General features: G+C 36.2%; 2 protein-coding genes across 2 annotated transcripts; one reads left to right on the top strand and one right to left on the bottom strand.

The window, feature by feature from the left end:
• Nucleotides 1–4045: 4045 nt before the first annotated feature.
• Nucleotides 4046–4996, bottom strand: LOC126692704 (18.1 kDa class I heat shock protein-like). Its single transcript, XM_050388397.1, has one exon. The coding sequence runs from the start codon at nucleotides 4675–4677 to the stop codon at nucleotides 4216–4218; it is 462 nt and encodes a 153-aa protein (XP_050244354.1). The 5' UTR covers nucleotides 4678–4996; the 3' UTR covers nucleotides 4046–4215.
• Nucleotides 4997–12509: 7513 nt separating this feature from the next.
• Nucleotides 12510–13441, top strand: LOC126692705 (class I heat shock protein-like). Its single transcript, XM_050388398.1, has one exon. It carries the CDS (start codon nucleotides 12851–12853, stop codon nucleotides 13286–13288), a length of 438 nt encoding a protein of 145 aa, XP_050244355.1. The 5' UTR covers nucleotides 12510–12850; the 3' UTR covers nucleotides 13289–13441.

Genomic DNA, 13441 nt, shown 5'->3' on the forward strand with positions numbered 1-13441 from the left:
TCAAAATGAGATGTTTTGATTCAAAATGATCAAATGTTATGAATTATAAAGAAGCCAAATGAAAAGCTTCATCATATGTAATCATTTTCTTGTGGGAGGTCATATATGTTCATTTCTATAATTGAGATAGACCACTTGACTTAGCACTAGTTGTGTATGACTTGATTGAATTGATCATTGAAGCTTCACTCTAGACTAAGGACTATTCCACATTTGATACACACACACACAACACACATGCCTAATGTTCAATGAATGTCTTATTCATTTGTTAGATTGTACTTGTCTAAATGTGATGTGTGTGTGCTCAATCATATATGGTTCAATCCAAAAAGATTTTTGATCATTTTATATGTTTTTGGAAGTGATTTTTATCACTCTTTGAGTTTATGTTTAGTGTTTACTTTGTTTTTCAATGTTTAAACATGTTCTGGTTTGAAAAACAAGTGTCAGATTTTTTGGCCACTCATTTTGGCTACTTGCGTGAGCTGCCAGCAAGCTGCCAGTTTTGGTTGGTCGGTTTGGCGGCTTGCAAGCCGCGAGTCTAAGCCGCGAGCTCAGACAGAGAGGTTTCGCGGCTCACTCGCGACTTGGCTCGCGACTCGCCAGTCGCGAGTCACCCAGAATCAGCTTTTTAAAGAGCTTTTTCGTGGGAAACTTGTTTTAAACCTCTCCCATCCTCTCTAAAACCCCTCTTTCAATATTTTTACATCAAAACCCAACCAATTTGAATGGTTTTTCAATCCATTAACATCTCTAAGGTAATTATAAACTCTTTTCATTGATTTTGATCCTTAGATTATGTTTTGGAGAGTTTTGTGCTCTTGGTTGGGATTTTCATCATAGGGGTTGGGAAAACTTATTTTTTTTGTCATTTTTCTTCATGGGATTGGTTTCTTTTGTTGATATGCATTGGATGTTGGCCCCTTGTGGCAGTAAGAACATGTATTAAGGGTGGTTTTCATGATGTTCATGCATTGTTTCACTTTTTTGTTTATAGTGTGCATGCTAGGTGTTTGATAAAATGCCTCTTAGACATTTTCTCGCTTGTTTGGACTCCGATGAGTACCAAAATTTGGGGTTTCTCATGTTTCCTCATTAGGAACATGTTTGGTTCATTGGTTGTGTATTTTAACACACTTTGCCCCACATGTGCATTTTTCATGCATTGATCATGCATTGCACTTAGCCACCTCTTGCACACACCTTTGCTACCCTTGTCATGCATTGGTCTTGACCTTGCTGTTTCATCCTAGCATGTCATGCTTACCTTATGCTTTGTAGCATGTTACTTTGTCTTAGGTTTGTGCTTCATTTTCTCATTCATCTTGCACCCCTCATGCATCATTAGCATTGTTCATACCTTCATCTCTTGCCCTCGTTTCTTCTTGACCCTTTGTCTATTCCTGACAAAAAGAGGGAGAGTATACTCTAGAGAATGTTTCGGAGTATTTTGTCTTTTCTATATGACTCTTGTGCACATCCTTAGGGGGAAAAATTCTATTTCTCATGCACATTTGTAGGGGGAGAGATATTCCATAGGGGAGATGCATATACCAAGGGGGAGAAGACATTGTGTTAACTAGAAAACCTTGTTCTGTTTGTTTTCTTGTTGGCTTTATGGTGCTTTGTGTTATGCTTTGGTGTTCTCATTGCATCATGTTTGTGTTTTGGACATGCATATATCCCTATGTTATTATACTTCATTGAATGCATGTTCAGATGATCATTTGCTTTGCTATGTGATCATTGTAGTCATTTCTATACTTGTCATTTATTACTTGCTTTACCTTGAGGGTCTAATGTGGTTTGTGCAAGTGTTTCAGGGTACAAGTATAAATATGTTCCAAGTGCATCACAGCTTCTAATCACTTTGAAGGGGAGAAACTTTATGCACTTTTAGTTTATATTGTTTAAGTTTTTATTCAATATAATGGGTTTGTACCCATATGCTTATGTAAGCTTTTAGGGTTTATGGTTTATGCATAGTTTGTAGGCTTTATGGTTTGTACCTTGCTTAAGTGCAGCCTTTATACTATGTTTGAAATCAGTACTTTAATCTTAATGTTATGCATTTTGGTTTATGTACTGTCACTCTTGTGCCCTTGTAGGATTGTTCCTAGATGCATATGCCATGTGTGCTATGCATTGGTTGAGTGTTGAGCATACAAGTGTCTTGCCTTGTGCTTGTTAACTTGTATGTCCTTGTGTTCATTCCAAGTGTGAATGAGCACTGTGATCACTACCTTGTGGTGTTCACTTGGTTGATCAAGCCATGGTTTGTTTATTAACTCCATCTTTGGTTGATCTCATATTGCCTGTTTCATATGCATTTATAATTTTCTGCTTACAATGATCATGGTGTATTGTTGTGTTTTAGGAGTTTATGTTCATATGATTCAAGTGCTTCACAGCTTCTAGAGTTAGGTGTGAGTGAGTTTTGTTCAACTGTTCCCAACTCACATGTTAAGTCTAGAGTCTGTTTTAGGGTTTTGTCACGGAATAGCCAAAGGGGGAGATTGTAAGGTTGAATTTATTCAAACATCTAATTGGCTTTATTCCGTGCCAAATTTGCTTGTAATTCAGCATTTAGTAACCCTGTATTTAGGTGGGATTGCTGTAAGGGTAGTGAGTGAGATAGAGTGAAGATTGCTCAAGAGTGTGCAAGAAAACAGAGTGTCGCGGCTGGGACTCGCGGGTGGACTCGCGGCTGTAAGCCGCCAGAAGCTGCACACGTGCCAAGCGTGCTGGAAGATGAACAGTCATGCTAGCTGGAGCACTACAGGACAAAACAGGACAACTGGCCATACGGTTAACTCGCGACTGGATCTCGCGACTTGGTCAAGCCGCGAGGTCAAGCCGCGAGCCACCCCTGTTTTGGAAAAACCTGACGTTTCACATTCCTCTTCACTCCAGTATAAATACCCTTTTAACCCACGATTGAAAGAGAGCTTCCAGAGAGAATTTTGAGAGAGAAACCCTAAAGAAAAACCAGATTGTTTTACCCACAATCTATACCTTAGAGTCTCTTCAAATTCCCTCACTCTCTTCCTCTCCATTGTCAAAACCTTGAGAGGCATTATACCAAACCTGGTTCTCACCATTATCATCTCTGTGAGACAATCGTTTGGAGTTCTGGGAAGCAGTTAGGAAGGAGCCAATCTTCATTGGTTGATGCTACGGTGTAGTAGCGGAATCCGGGAAGCTAGAAAAGAAAAAGGTTCGGCGCAACCTCGTTGGAGCAAGAAGCTTGGAGGGCTTAGGTGCACTGGGTAGATTAGGCTTGGAGGGTCTATTGCTGTCCTTGTATCCCAACTGTATTTTCTAGTGGATTGATTACCGCTTGGAGGGCGGCGGAGAGGTTTTTCGCCGAGGTCTTCGGTTTCCTCTTCGATAACACATCGCGTGTTGTCTTTGTGTTTGCATCTTTCTTCCTCTCTATCTTTGCCTTTATTTTATCTGCTGTGGTTTTATTTTGTTATGGCTTAGATAGTTGTTTAACCAATTTCATATTACAGCATGTGTTAAGTTTCCGCACACTTGTTGTTTGACATATTGCTTGATTTGGTTAAGTTAATTTTTGGGGGTCTAAACGTTCAAAGGTGTTTTGTACACGTTTTTGAACTTTCAGCCAGGATTGGTATACGGTCTTAAATTGATAGATCCTAAAGGAATGATAATAATAAAGGTTCTATTTTGATCTATAGGAATAGACCCAGAAAATGAAAATACTTAGCAAAACAGAGCATATTTGATGATCAACAATATTCCAACAAGCTTAGAAAAATTTAGCAGGAAACCATGTACGGTTTTCATCGGATCCATAGAAAATAAAACAGATTTGGTTAATTTTAACATTAATTGGAACAGGAGAAAAAGCTCTTTTTGGGTAAGAAATATACTCTTATAATTATACCATGATACAGTTTATTTATCCAGACAATCACATACGTTGTTGTTTGGGAAAATATAGATTCACAGGATGCAATACAATTTCAATGATTAAGATTGAGATTCAAAAAAAAAAAAAAAAGAACTCCTAAGATTGCTAATTAACTTTTTTAAATCTCGTTCTCAATCATTAAGAGTTATTGCATATATGTAGTACCTTAACAAGAGAAATGTCTCTTTATACACATCCACTTATTCACGTATAAATTAATTATGATGATAAATTGGTGTGTGTGCAAGTGAGTGTGTGTGAAATAAACAGTCTTAACAAATATCAATTATTCTGGCAATATGCTTCTTGGTCTCCTCCTTAGGAACTGTAACAGTAAGCACTTCATTATATAAAGTTGCTGTCATCTTATTCGCCTTGGCATTCTCAGGCAGCCTGAAACGCCTAAAGAATTCGCAGCTGCTGTGCTCCTCACGGTACCACTGGTCGGCCCTCTCCTTTTTCTCTACCTTCCTTTTGCCGTTAATGCAGAGGTCCTTACCGTGCTCCACTTCCACCTTCACTTCATCTTTCTTCATTCCAGGAAGATCTACTTTGTACACGTATGCGTCTGGGGTCTCCTTCCAATCTATCTTAGCGCTGACGAAGGACGTTGTTTCATTGAGGAAAGGAGTATGGGGCACAGCGATACTGGAATTGAAATGAAAGTCCTCGAATGGGTCCCAATAAAATGGATCAAATCGACCACCAAAGACGCTATTAGGAATGATCGACATATTTGTTATAGCTTAATGGGTAATGAGAAAAAACAAATGATATTGAACAAGGAGATTAAAACACTCAAAAAAATGTTACGAGGGAAAGCACTACACAAGCTAGCTAGCAATGTTGTTCAAGGGAAATGAGGATGCAGTATTTATAGAACAAAAAAGAATGGCGGGCGCATTAGGGAATAAAGAAAAAAATGTGTATCGGAGATATGCAATGGTATGTGGTGTATCAATGGCGTTTCTTTTTTGGTAGAAGTGTGTGCATGTCCATGTCCATGATGTTTTTAGTGAGAGACGAATCTTATCTTTAGAAATGGCATAATGAAACAAGAATGGGTGTGGAAGGAATATAATCAAATGTATATAATATGGTGTAAGAACTAAAGTAGCTTCCATTGCCAAATTATGTGGGCCTTGATGGATTGGCTCAGATTTTACGAATATTGAAGATTTTACTTTTGCTCAACGACTCCATTTGAGTGAAGACCTGGTACACACGGGCGGATTCACTTGGCTCATGGCCCCCCAAAATTTTTCAAATTTCCACCAGAGTATGTAAAAAAATTACATGCCCCCCCCCCCCCCCCCCCCCACCCCAAAAAAGTTAAGATCCGGCCCCCTATATCATTCTCAACAATTCTTCTAGAGTTCTAATCCAATACAACTTCAAATTAAGCAAAAAACTTGGCCCACATCCAGCCCCAATTCCCTAATCAAACAAAATTATTCTTTTCTAAACCATAAACACTTCTAGCCCAGCCCAAATCCAAAATCTAAAATACCTAATTAAACATAAACAAAAGGCATCTTTAGACTTCAATCCTCACCGTTTGTAAAAAATTAAAGAGAGAACAATCTAATATACTTTCATGCCTTTGTCTTAGTTTTTTACCTTCTTACTTCACGCCTCCAATAGTGTCACGCTCACACCTCTGCCTCAGAAACAATCTCCCTGCCGGCTCACCGTGACACCACTGCCTCCACTAGCCTGCCAAACTAGCCTTCATTGCCTCAACCTCAACTTCAACTTAGGCCCTCACCTCAATTCCTTAAGGTATCTCATTCATTCATTCTCATCTCAATTCTTTACTTGACTCCTCTCTCTTTTTCTCTACAACTGAACTAAATACTGATAGCAGAATAGAAATATCAAATATGTGTATGTGATTTCCCTTTGCCAACAAAGCAACTTTTACTTATTTGACTTTGTCTTTTGTCTTTTTGTGTTTATTGTTATTGTATTCTTTATTATTTGATCCATTAACTCTGAGATCAACCTTTTGGCTTTTGTGTTGTTTGTCCCTTGAGTGGGGGCCGGGTGGGGCTTGCATGCAGGGGCGGAGCCACTTGACTCCTTGGGGGGGCCATGGCCACCCAATATTTTTCAAATTTCCACTATAGTATGTAAAAAAATTACATGGGTCCCCCCAAAAGTTAAGATCCGGCCCCTCCATATTATTCTCAACAATTCTTCTAGAGTTCTAGTCCAATACAACTTCAAATTAAGCAAAAAACTTGGCCCACATCCAGCCCCACCAGCCAGCCCCAATTCCCTAATCAAACAAAATTATTCTTTTCTAGACCAAAAACACTTCTAGCCCAGCCCAAATCCAAAATCTAAAATACCTAATTAAATACAAACAAAAGGCATCTTCAGACTTCAATCCTCACTGTCTGGAAAAAAAAAAAAAAAAAAAAAAGAGAGAGAGAACAATCTAATATACTGTCACGCCTCTGCCTTAGTTTTTTACCTTCTCAGTTCACACCTCCAATAGTGTCACGCTCACGCCTCTGCCTCATAAACAATCTCCCCACCGACTCATCGTGACGCCACTGCCTCCACTAGCCTACTAAACTAGCCTTCATTGCCTCAACCTTAACTCAAGCCCTCACCTCAATTCCTCAAGGTATCTCATTCATTCATTCTCATCTCAGTTCTTTACTTGACTTCTCTCTCTTTTTCTCTACAACTAAACTAAATACTGATAGTAGAATAGAAATATCAAATATGTGTATGTGATTTCCCTTTGCTAGCAAAGCAATTTATACTTATTTGACTTTGTCTTTTGTCTTTTTGTGTTTATTGTTATTGTATTCTTTATTATTTGATCCATTAACTCTAAGACCAGCCTTTTGACTTTTGTGTTGTTTGTCCCTTGAGTGGGGGCTGGGTGGGGCTTGCATTGTGTAGTTAGGTAGTAAAGTAAGTAAATTATAAATGGAAAAAAAAAAAAAAATCTATGGAAGGAAATTGGGGTGAGGGTCGTGAGTCTATGTATTTGGTTTTCAATCATTACATTATACATGGTAGTGGGGATTTGTAAATTTATTTGGTTTATGTTGTTTGTTTATACTTTCGACTGATTTGTTTATTTAGTTTTATTATCCTAAAAGGTCATTACTTAACTACAGGTGTATTTATATTATAGTTCATGTAAGAATGAATTTTATATGATAATTTATTATCTCTCTCTCCCAAGTTAGTTTATCATTTGTTGAATTGATTTAATTATTATATATATATATATATATTTTTTTTTTTTTTTGGGATTGAAATTAGGTGTCAAATAATGAGAAAACGACAAACAATTGATGCATTCTTTAAGAAAAAAGATATTAGTCATTCAAAACTTAGGACTTCTGTAGAAACAAATGTTGATACTTTAATGCCTAATGAGTGTCCCTCCAAATATTTAAGAATTGAATCTAAAGGGATAGACCGTAATCCAGGATCACGTAAACAAATATATGAATTCCCTTTCATCAAACAAGATGAAATTCGACGTGCTTATCTCATAACTAGTCCATATCAACCTAGAGACATAAAGTATCCATACAAAGGACCGAAAAATCATCGCCGTAGTTTTCAATCTTCATGGTTTGAATCACATTCAAATTGGTTGGAATACTCACCTTTGATAGATTCAATCTATTGTCAACCTTGCTACATTTTTCATAAGAAACCAACAGGTCATCCTGGATCAGATGCATTCACTGAAAAAAGTTTTAATAATTGGAAAAAGGTGAAGGATGGAATGAATTGTTCTTTAATTGGTCATGAAGGGAAAGATCCTAATACACCACATAAAATTGCTGAGAAATGTTGTGAGGATCTAATGAATTATTTAGGACATATTGACAAACTAGTTGAGAAACAAATATCAAAAGAAATGGAGAATAATCGATTGCAGCTCAAGACCTCAATAGAGTGTGTTTGATGGCTAGCATTCTAAACTTGTGTTTTTAGAGGTCATGATGAAAGCATTGATTCAAAAAATCAAGGTAACTTTATTGAATTGATAAAACACACATCAAATTTTAATGAAAATGTAGCTAGAGTTGTCTAGGAAAATGCTCTATAGAATGCCAAATATACGTCTCCCACAATTCAAAAGGAGATTTTGCATATTCTAGCTAGTAAAGTGCGAAATGCTATTCGTGAAGAAATTGGGGATGCAAAATTTTGCATTCTAGTTGATGAAGCTCAAGATGAGTCGAAAAGAGAGCAAATGGCCATCATTTTGAGGTTTGTTAATAAAGAAGGTTTCATTAAAGAGCGTTTCTTTTATATTGTGCATGTTAGAGACACTGCTGCATTGACTTTAAAGAATGAGATATGTGCTGTCCTTTTTAATTACAACCTCCACATTGAAAATATTCGATGTCAAGGATATGATGGGGCTAGTAACATGCGTGGTAAATGGAATGGATTACAAGCTTTTTTTCTTAAAGATTGCCTATATGCTTATTATGTACATTGTATAGCTCATAGGTTACAATTAGCTCTAGTTACAACATCTAGAGAAGTAAAAGATATTCATTAGTTCTTTGATCATTTGGTTAATATTATCAATATTGTTGTTGGTTTTAGTAAGCGTAATGATGAATTGCAACATGCTCATGCAGAACAAGTTGAGAATATGATTGCTTTTAATGAAACTGAGACTGGAAGAGGTGCAAACCAGATTGGTACTTTGCAACGAGCTGGAGATACTAGGTGGGGATCTCATTTTCAATCTATTTGTAGTTTAATTAAAATGTTTTATGCTACTTGCAAAGTTATCAACATTATCTCTGAGGAAGGGGCTAATTATAAACAACGCGGTGATGTTAAGGGAGTTTATCAGGTATTAACATCATTTGAATTTATTTTAATCTATTTGTAGTTTGATTAAAATGTTTTATGCTACTTACAAAGTTATCAACACTATCTCTGAGGAATGGGCTAATTATAAACAACGCAGTGATGTTAAGGGAATTTATCAGGTATTAACATCATTTGAATTTATTTTAATCTTGCATTTGATGAAAGAGATAATGAGAATTACTAATATTCTTTGTCAAGCTTTTCAACAACATTCTCAAGACTTTTTAAATGCCATGCATTTAGTTTCAACTATAAAATAACTTATTCAAAAGTTGAGAGATGATGGATGGGAGCCTTTACTTGCTAGTGTTATATCATTTTGTGAGCAACATGAAATTGATATTCCTGATATGAATACTTGTTACACTAAAACTCGAGGTAGATATCGTCATCAAGATGAAGATTTAACAATGGATCATCATTTTAGAATTGGCATATTTGCAGTTGCAATAGACTTTCAATTACAAGAATTGAAAAGTAGATTTTGTGAGCTAACAACGGAACTTGTTATTCTTAGTTCAGCTTTAAATCCCAAGGATTCTTTTAGATTATTCAAAATTGTTGATATATGCAATTTGGTTAAGAAATATTATCCTCAAGATTTCACTGAACAAGAACAAGAACTTTTGGAGTCTTAATTGCAACATTATCAGCTTGATGTGATAAAACATCCAAATTTTCAGAATATGAGTACAATTTCCGAGCTATGTAGGAGATTAAAAATTTTAGGAAAGTCTAAAATCTATTTTTTGATTAATAGACTTATTCATCTTGTGTTGACCCTTTCAGTTTCTACAGCAACTACAGAACGAGCTTTCTCAACTATGAAGCTGTTAAAAATAAGACTTCGCAATAGAATTGAGGATGAGCTTTCGGTAGATAATATGATAGTTTATATAGAGAAGGAAATTGCAGAGAATTTCACTGTAGAGATGATAATGGATGAATTTTATTCGATGAAAAATTGTCGTCAGGCATGATTTGATGTGAATTTTCTTTTCTTTTTTGTATGTCTACATTGAACTAGACAGTTTTTCATGTTTATTAATGTTCAAGTATATGATGATATATGAAAGTTGATAATTTTGTATTCAATAGACTTATGAATTATATTTGGTATATCTCTATTACAACCTAACCCCCCCCCAAGTAATTATTCCTGGCTATGCCCCTGCTAGTACATATGTGTAGTATTAGTCAGAATAAAATGAATTGCATGTGCCTGCATGAAGTTGAAGGCATAAACATATGCTCCCCTCCCTCTGCCGTGTTTACTCATGGAGAGGCCAATAATTAGTTACTGTTACTCATTGATAGTTTATTTTTGTCTCATGAGGCTACCACTATAAAGAGCATCTCTTTAAACTCTAGACAAACCAATGATACTATGGTGTGGGAAGGTACATTGAATGGGGGTACTTCGTACATCATTAAGAGTGCATATCTTATGTTTGTGAAGAATACTCAATCAAATTCTAGGTGAGGCTTTAAATCATGGCAAACACACACAACATTATCGAAGGTAATATGGAAAGCCCATGTGTACAATTAATAGAGTCAAATTTATTCATGGAGAGCTACGTATAGTATGATGGACACATCTACTCTAATTTCACTTAGGATCAATGTGGTGAGGCCTAAGAGCAACCACATCAATTAGTCTAAATTTTTCCTTCTATTTTAGATAAGACTCTACTTTTTATATTTTATACAATCACTTTTAAAAAACACCTATATCAAATTATCTATTATACATCTTTTTTTATTATTTATTTAATCATTTTATTATTTTTATTTTTAGCTTTATTTGTTCTCACATTCTCTCTCATTTCTCTTCTCTCCTTACCACCACAAAAATTCCAATGTTGGACCTCCATGGTCATGGCCGAAACTCACATGATCACCACAAAGGTGAACCTCCATGGCTGGACTTCCGTTTCTACTGTTGTCTTCTTTTGCCAATGTAGTTGCTGCTTACCTTCTTTTGCTATTGATGTAGCCATTGCTTACTTTCATTTAAGCTACTATTTTCTTTTGCTAATATAGCCATTGCTTCTTCTTTCGCTACTGATTTAGTAGCTGCTTTCTTTTTTGTTGATTCACATAAATTTATATATGGGTTTGATGATATGGTTTTGTATATGAGTTTGATGGGTTTGAGACCTAGATTTAGGAAAACCATATGAGTTTGATGAGTTTGAGGTCTAGATCTAGGATTTGTTTGATGAATTTAATGATTTATTGTATGGAGCAGGTAGAGAAGGAAAAGAATCAGTGGAGAAGAAAGAGAGAGTCAGATGAAGAAGAAAGGGAATCTGATGTTAGAGTGACGTGAGAGGTGAGAGAAAAAATTATTAAAAAAATAAAATACAAAACTACAGTAACCTTGTATATTTACATGGTTACAGTAGCAAAAATGAAAAGTTACAGTGTTTTACATAAACTGATGTAGATTGTTTTTGAAGAAAAATGTGTAAATTTGACAGTTTTTTCTATTGTATACCCATTGATGTGAATGTTCTATATCCATGTGCTATGGTCAATGGCCTTGTGCATAAGGTATGAACATTCTTGGAAAGCAACGATATCGATTGGGGAAACTTGGTGTACTAGGTTAACTTTGTGTAAAGATAAGGGGATGATTAATACATTGTGTTTTAATGATTGGGGAAACTTGGTGTACTAGGTTAACTTTGTGTAAAGATAAGGGGGATGATTAATACATTGTGTTTTAATAACTAAAATGATGAGTTTAATCCATAATTTCAATTTATGAATGCACCCACTAAAATAGATTTTTCCCTAAAGATAAATGTTTTCTTTTAGTTATTTTTTATTCTCTTTGGGCTCATATGGACTAATAGGAATGTTGCAAGAATGAATGAAACAATTTTAGGTCTTATTCATTCTACTCTACTTTCACTCGCAACCAATGTGGTGAAGCCTAAGGATTGTATCTATGTGCTATGGTCAAAATGGTCAATGGTTGCACTTTTAAAATGAAGAGGATGTTTTTCCTAATATGTATTTTTTTTGGATAAATAAGGATAAATATATATAAAAAAAGAAAAAAAAGGACCCTACCCAAGGACAATAGATGAATGTTTAAAGCTTCGAGCATCCTTCAACTTGCAGATGAATCTATCCTAGTGCCATTTAATCAACAACTAAATGCCCACCTTTAACTTTAGGAATCTATCCTAGTGCCTTTTTATCAAGGAAAAAAGAAAAAATCATTTTCCGGTTTCAAATCACTGGATTCCAAGTTCCAACCTTCGGCCTTCACTTCACAGTAGCCACTGTTTGCAACTATTGCACTAATGATCACAAACTTCCTTGTGCGAATCAATACCAATCAACTATCAAATTCATCAATTATTCCCAAAATTTGGGTTGGACCATGTAAATGTTGGCACGTGTGGCACAAGATATTCCACGGGCCCTAACTCAGCTTATCTACAAATTAAGTTGAAAGCAAAAGCCCAATAGCCACCCCCCATTTTAAATTTATATTTTCTTCATTGGGTTGCCTTACTTTATTAAACAAGGCCCAAATATTTCCCTCAAGGTATTGATCAACATTGAAATTAGTCCTCGCACTCGAAGTAATTCAAGGCAGTAAATCTTGAGCTCGACAGCACCTTGTGGGATAAAAAGGCGGAGGCCATACATAAATGGAAACCCAACCCTTATTCCAGAACCTTCTCTTCTTTTATGTCAACTATCAACGAACAATTATAGCTTCTTTTTGTAAAGAAGCCATTGCCACGCAAGACTAAGAAGATAGAACTCCCTGGAAGGTTACAAATAGTGATACATCATACATGAAGCATCCAGATATATCCAGTAATCAACAAGAAATAGAAGAACCCCGAAACTTGAAGACCCCACAGCCACACCACAAATCTCTCTCTCTCTCTCTCTCTCTCTCTCTATGTGTGTATATATATATCACCATCCACATATCACTCAATTCATCAGTGAAACACTTACAAAAAGAGTCATTGTAACATTTATTTTCTTTGAGCAAAGATGTCTCTGATTCCAAGCTTGTTTGGCAACAGTCGCGTTTTAGATCCATTCTCCACAATCTCAGACCTATTGTTACCCTTGGGGTCTAATGAGGTTTCCACATTTGCTAATGCCCAGGTTGATTGGAAGGAGACCCCAGAAGCCCATGTGTTCAAGGCTGATCTTCCAGGGTTGAAGAAAGAGGAGGTGAAGGTTGAGGTTGAAGAAGGAAGAGTTCTCCAGATTAGTGGGGAAAGGAGCGTAGAGAAAGAGGACAAGAACGAAAAGTGGCACAGAGTCGAGAGGGGTCACGGCAAGTTCCTAAGGAGGTTCTGGTTGCCTCAGGATGCTAAGGTTGATGAAGTGAAGGCTTCAATGGAGAATGGGGTACTGACTGTCACCATTCCCAAGGTCCCAGAGCCGAAGCCTCAGGTCAAGTCCGTTGAGATCACTGGCTGAGGCTACCATTCTTATGATTGACTTTCTACTATTGAGTACCCGGTTATTCCCTTCAGTTTTATTTTCTTTCCGTCAAATATGAAATAATGCTGTAACTTGTAATTCCTTCTGTCTGTAATATTTCTATGATGGTTTGTGTCTTTATTTATGAAA

This window comes from Quercus robur, chromosome 7 (assembly GCF_932294415.1).
Source record: "Quercus robur chromosome 7, dhQueRobu3.1, whole genome shotgun sequence".
Classification (NCBI taxonomy): domain Eukaryota; kingdom Viridiplantae; phylum Streptophyta; class Magnoliopsida; order Fagales; family Fagaceae; genus Quercus; species Quercus robur.

Bases quoted from the DNA above. Each gene is read 5' to 3' on its own strand.
- LOC126692704 (XM_050388397.1), bottom strand. From the start codon at position 4,677: ATGTCGATCATTCCTAATAGCGTCTTTGGTGGTCGATTTGATCCATTT.
- LOC126692705 (XM_050388398.1), top strand. From the start codon at position 12,851: ATGTCTCTGATTCCAAGCTTGTTTGGCAACAGTCGCGTTTTAGATCCA.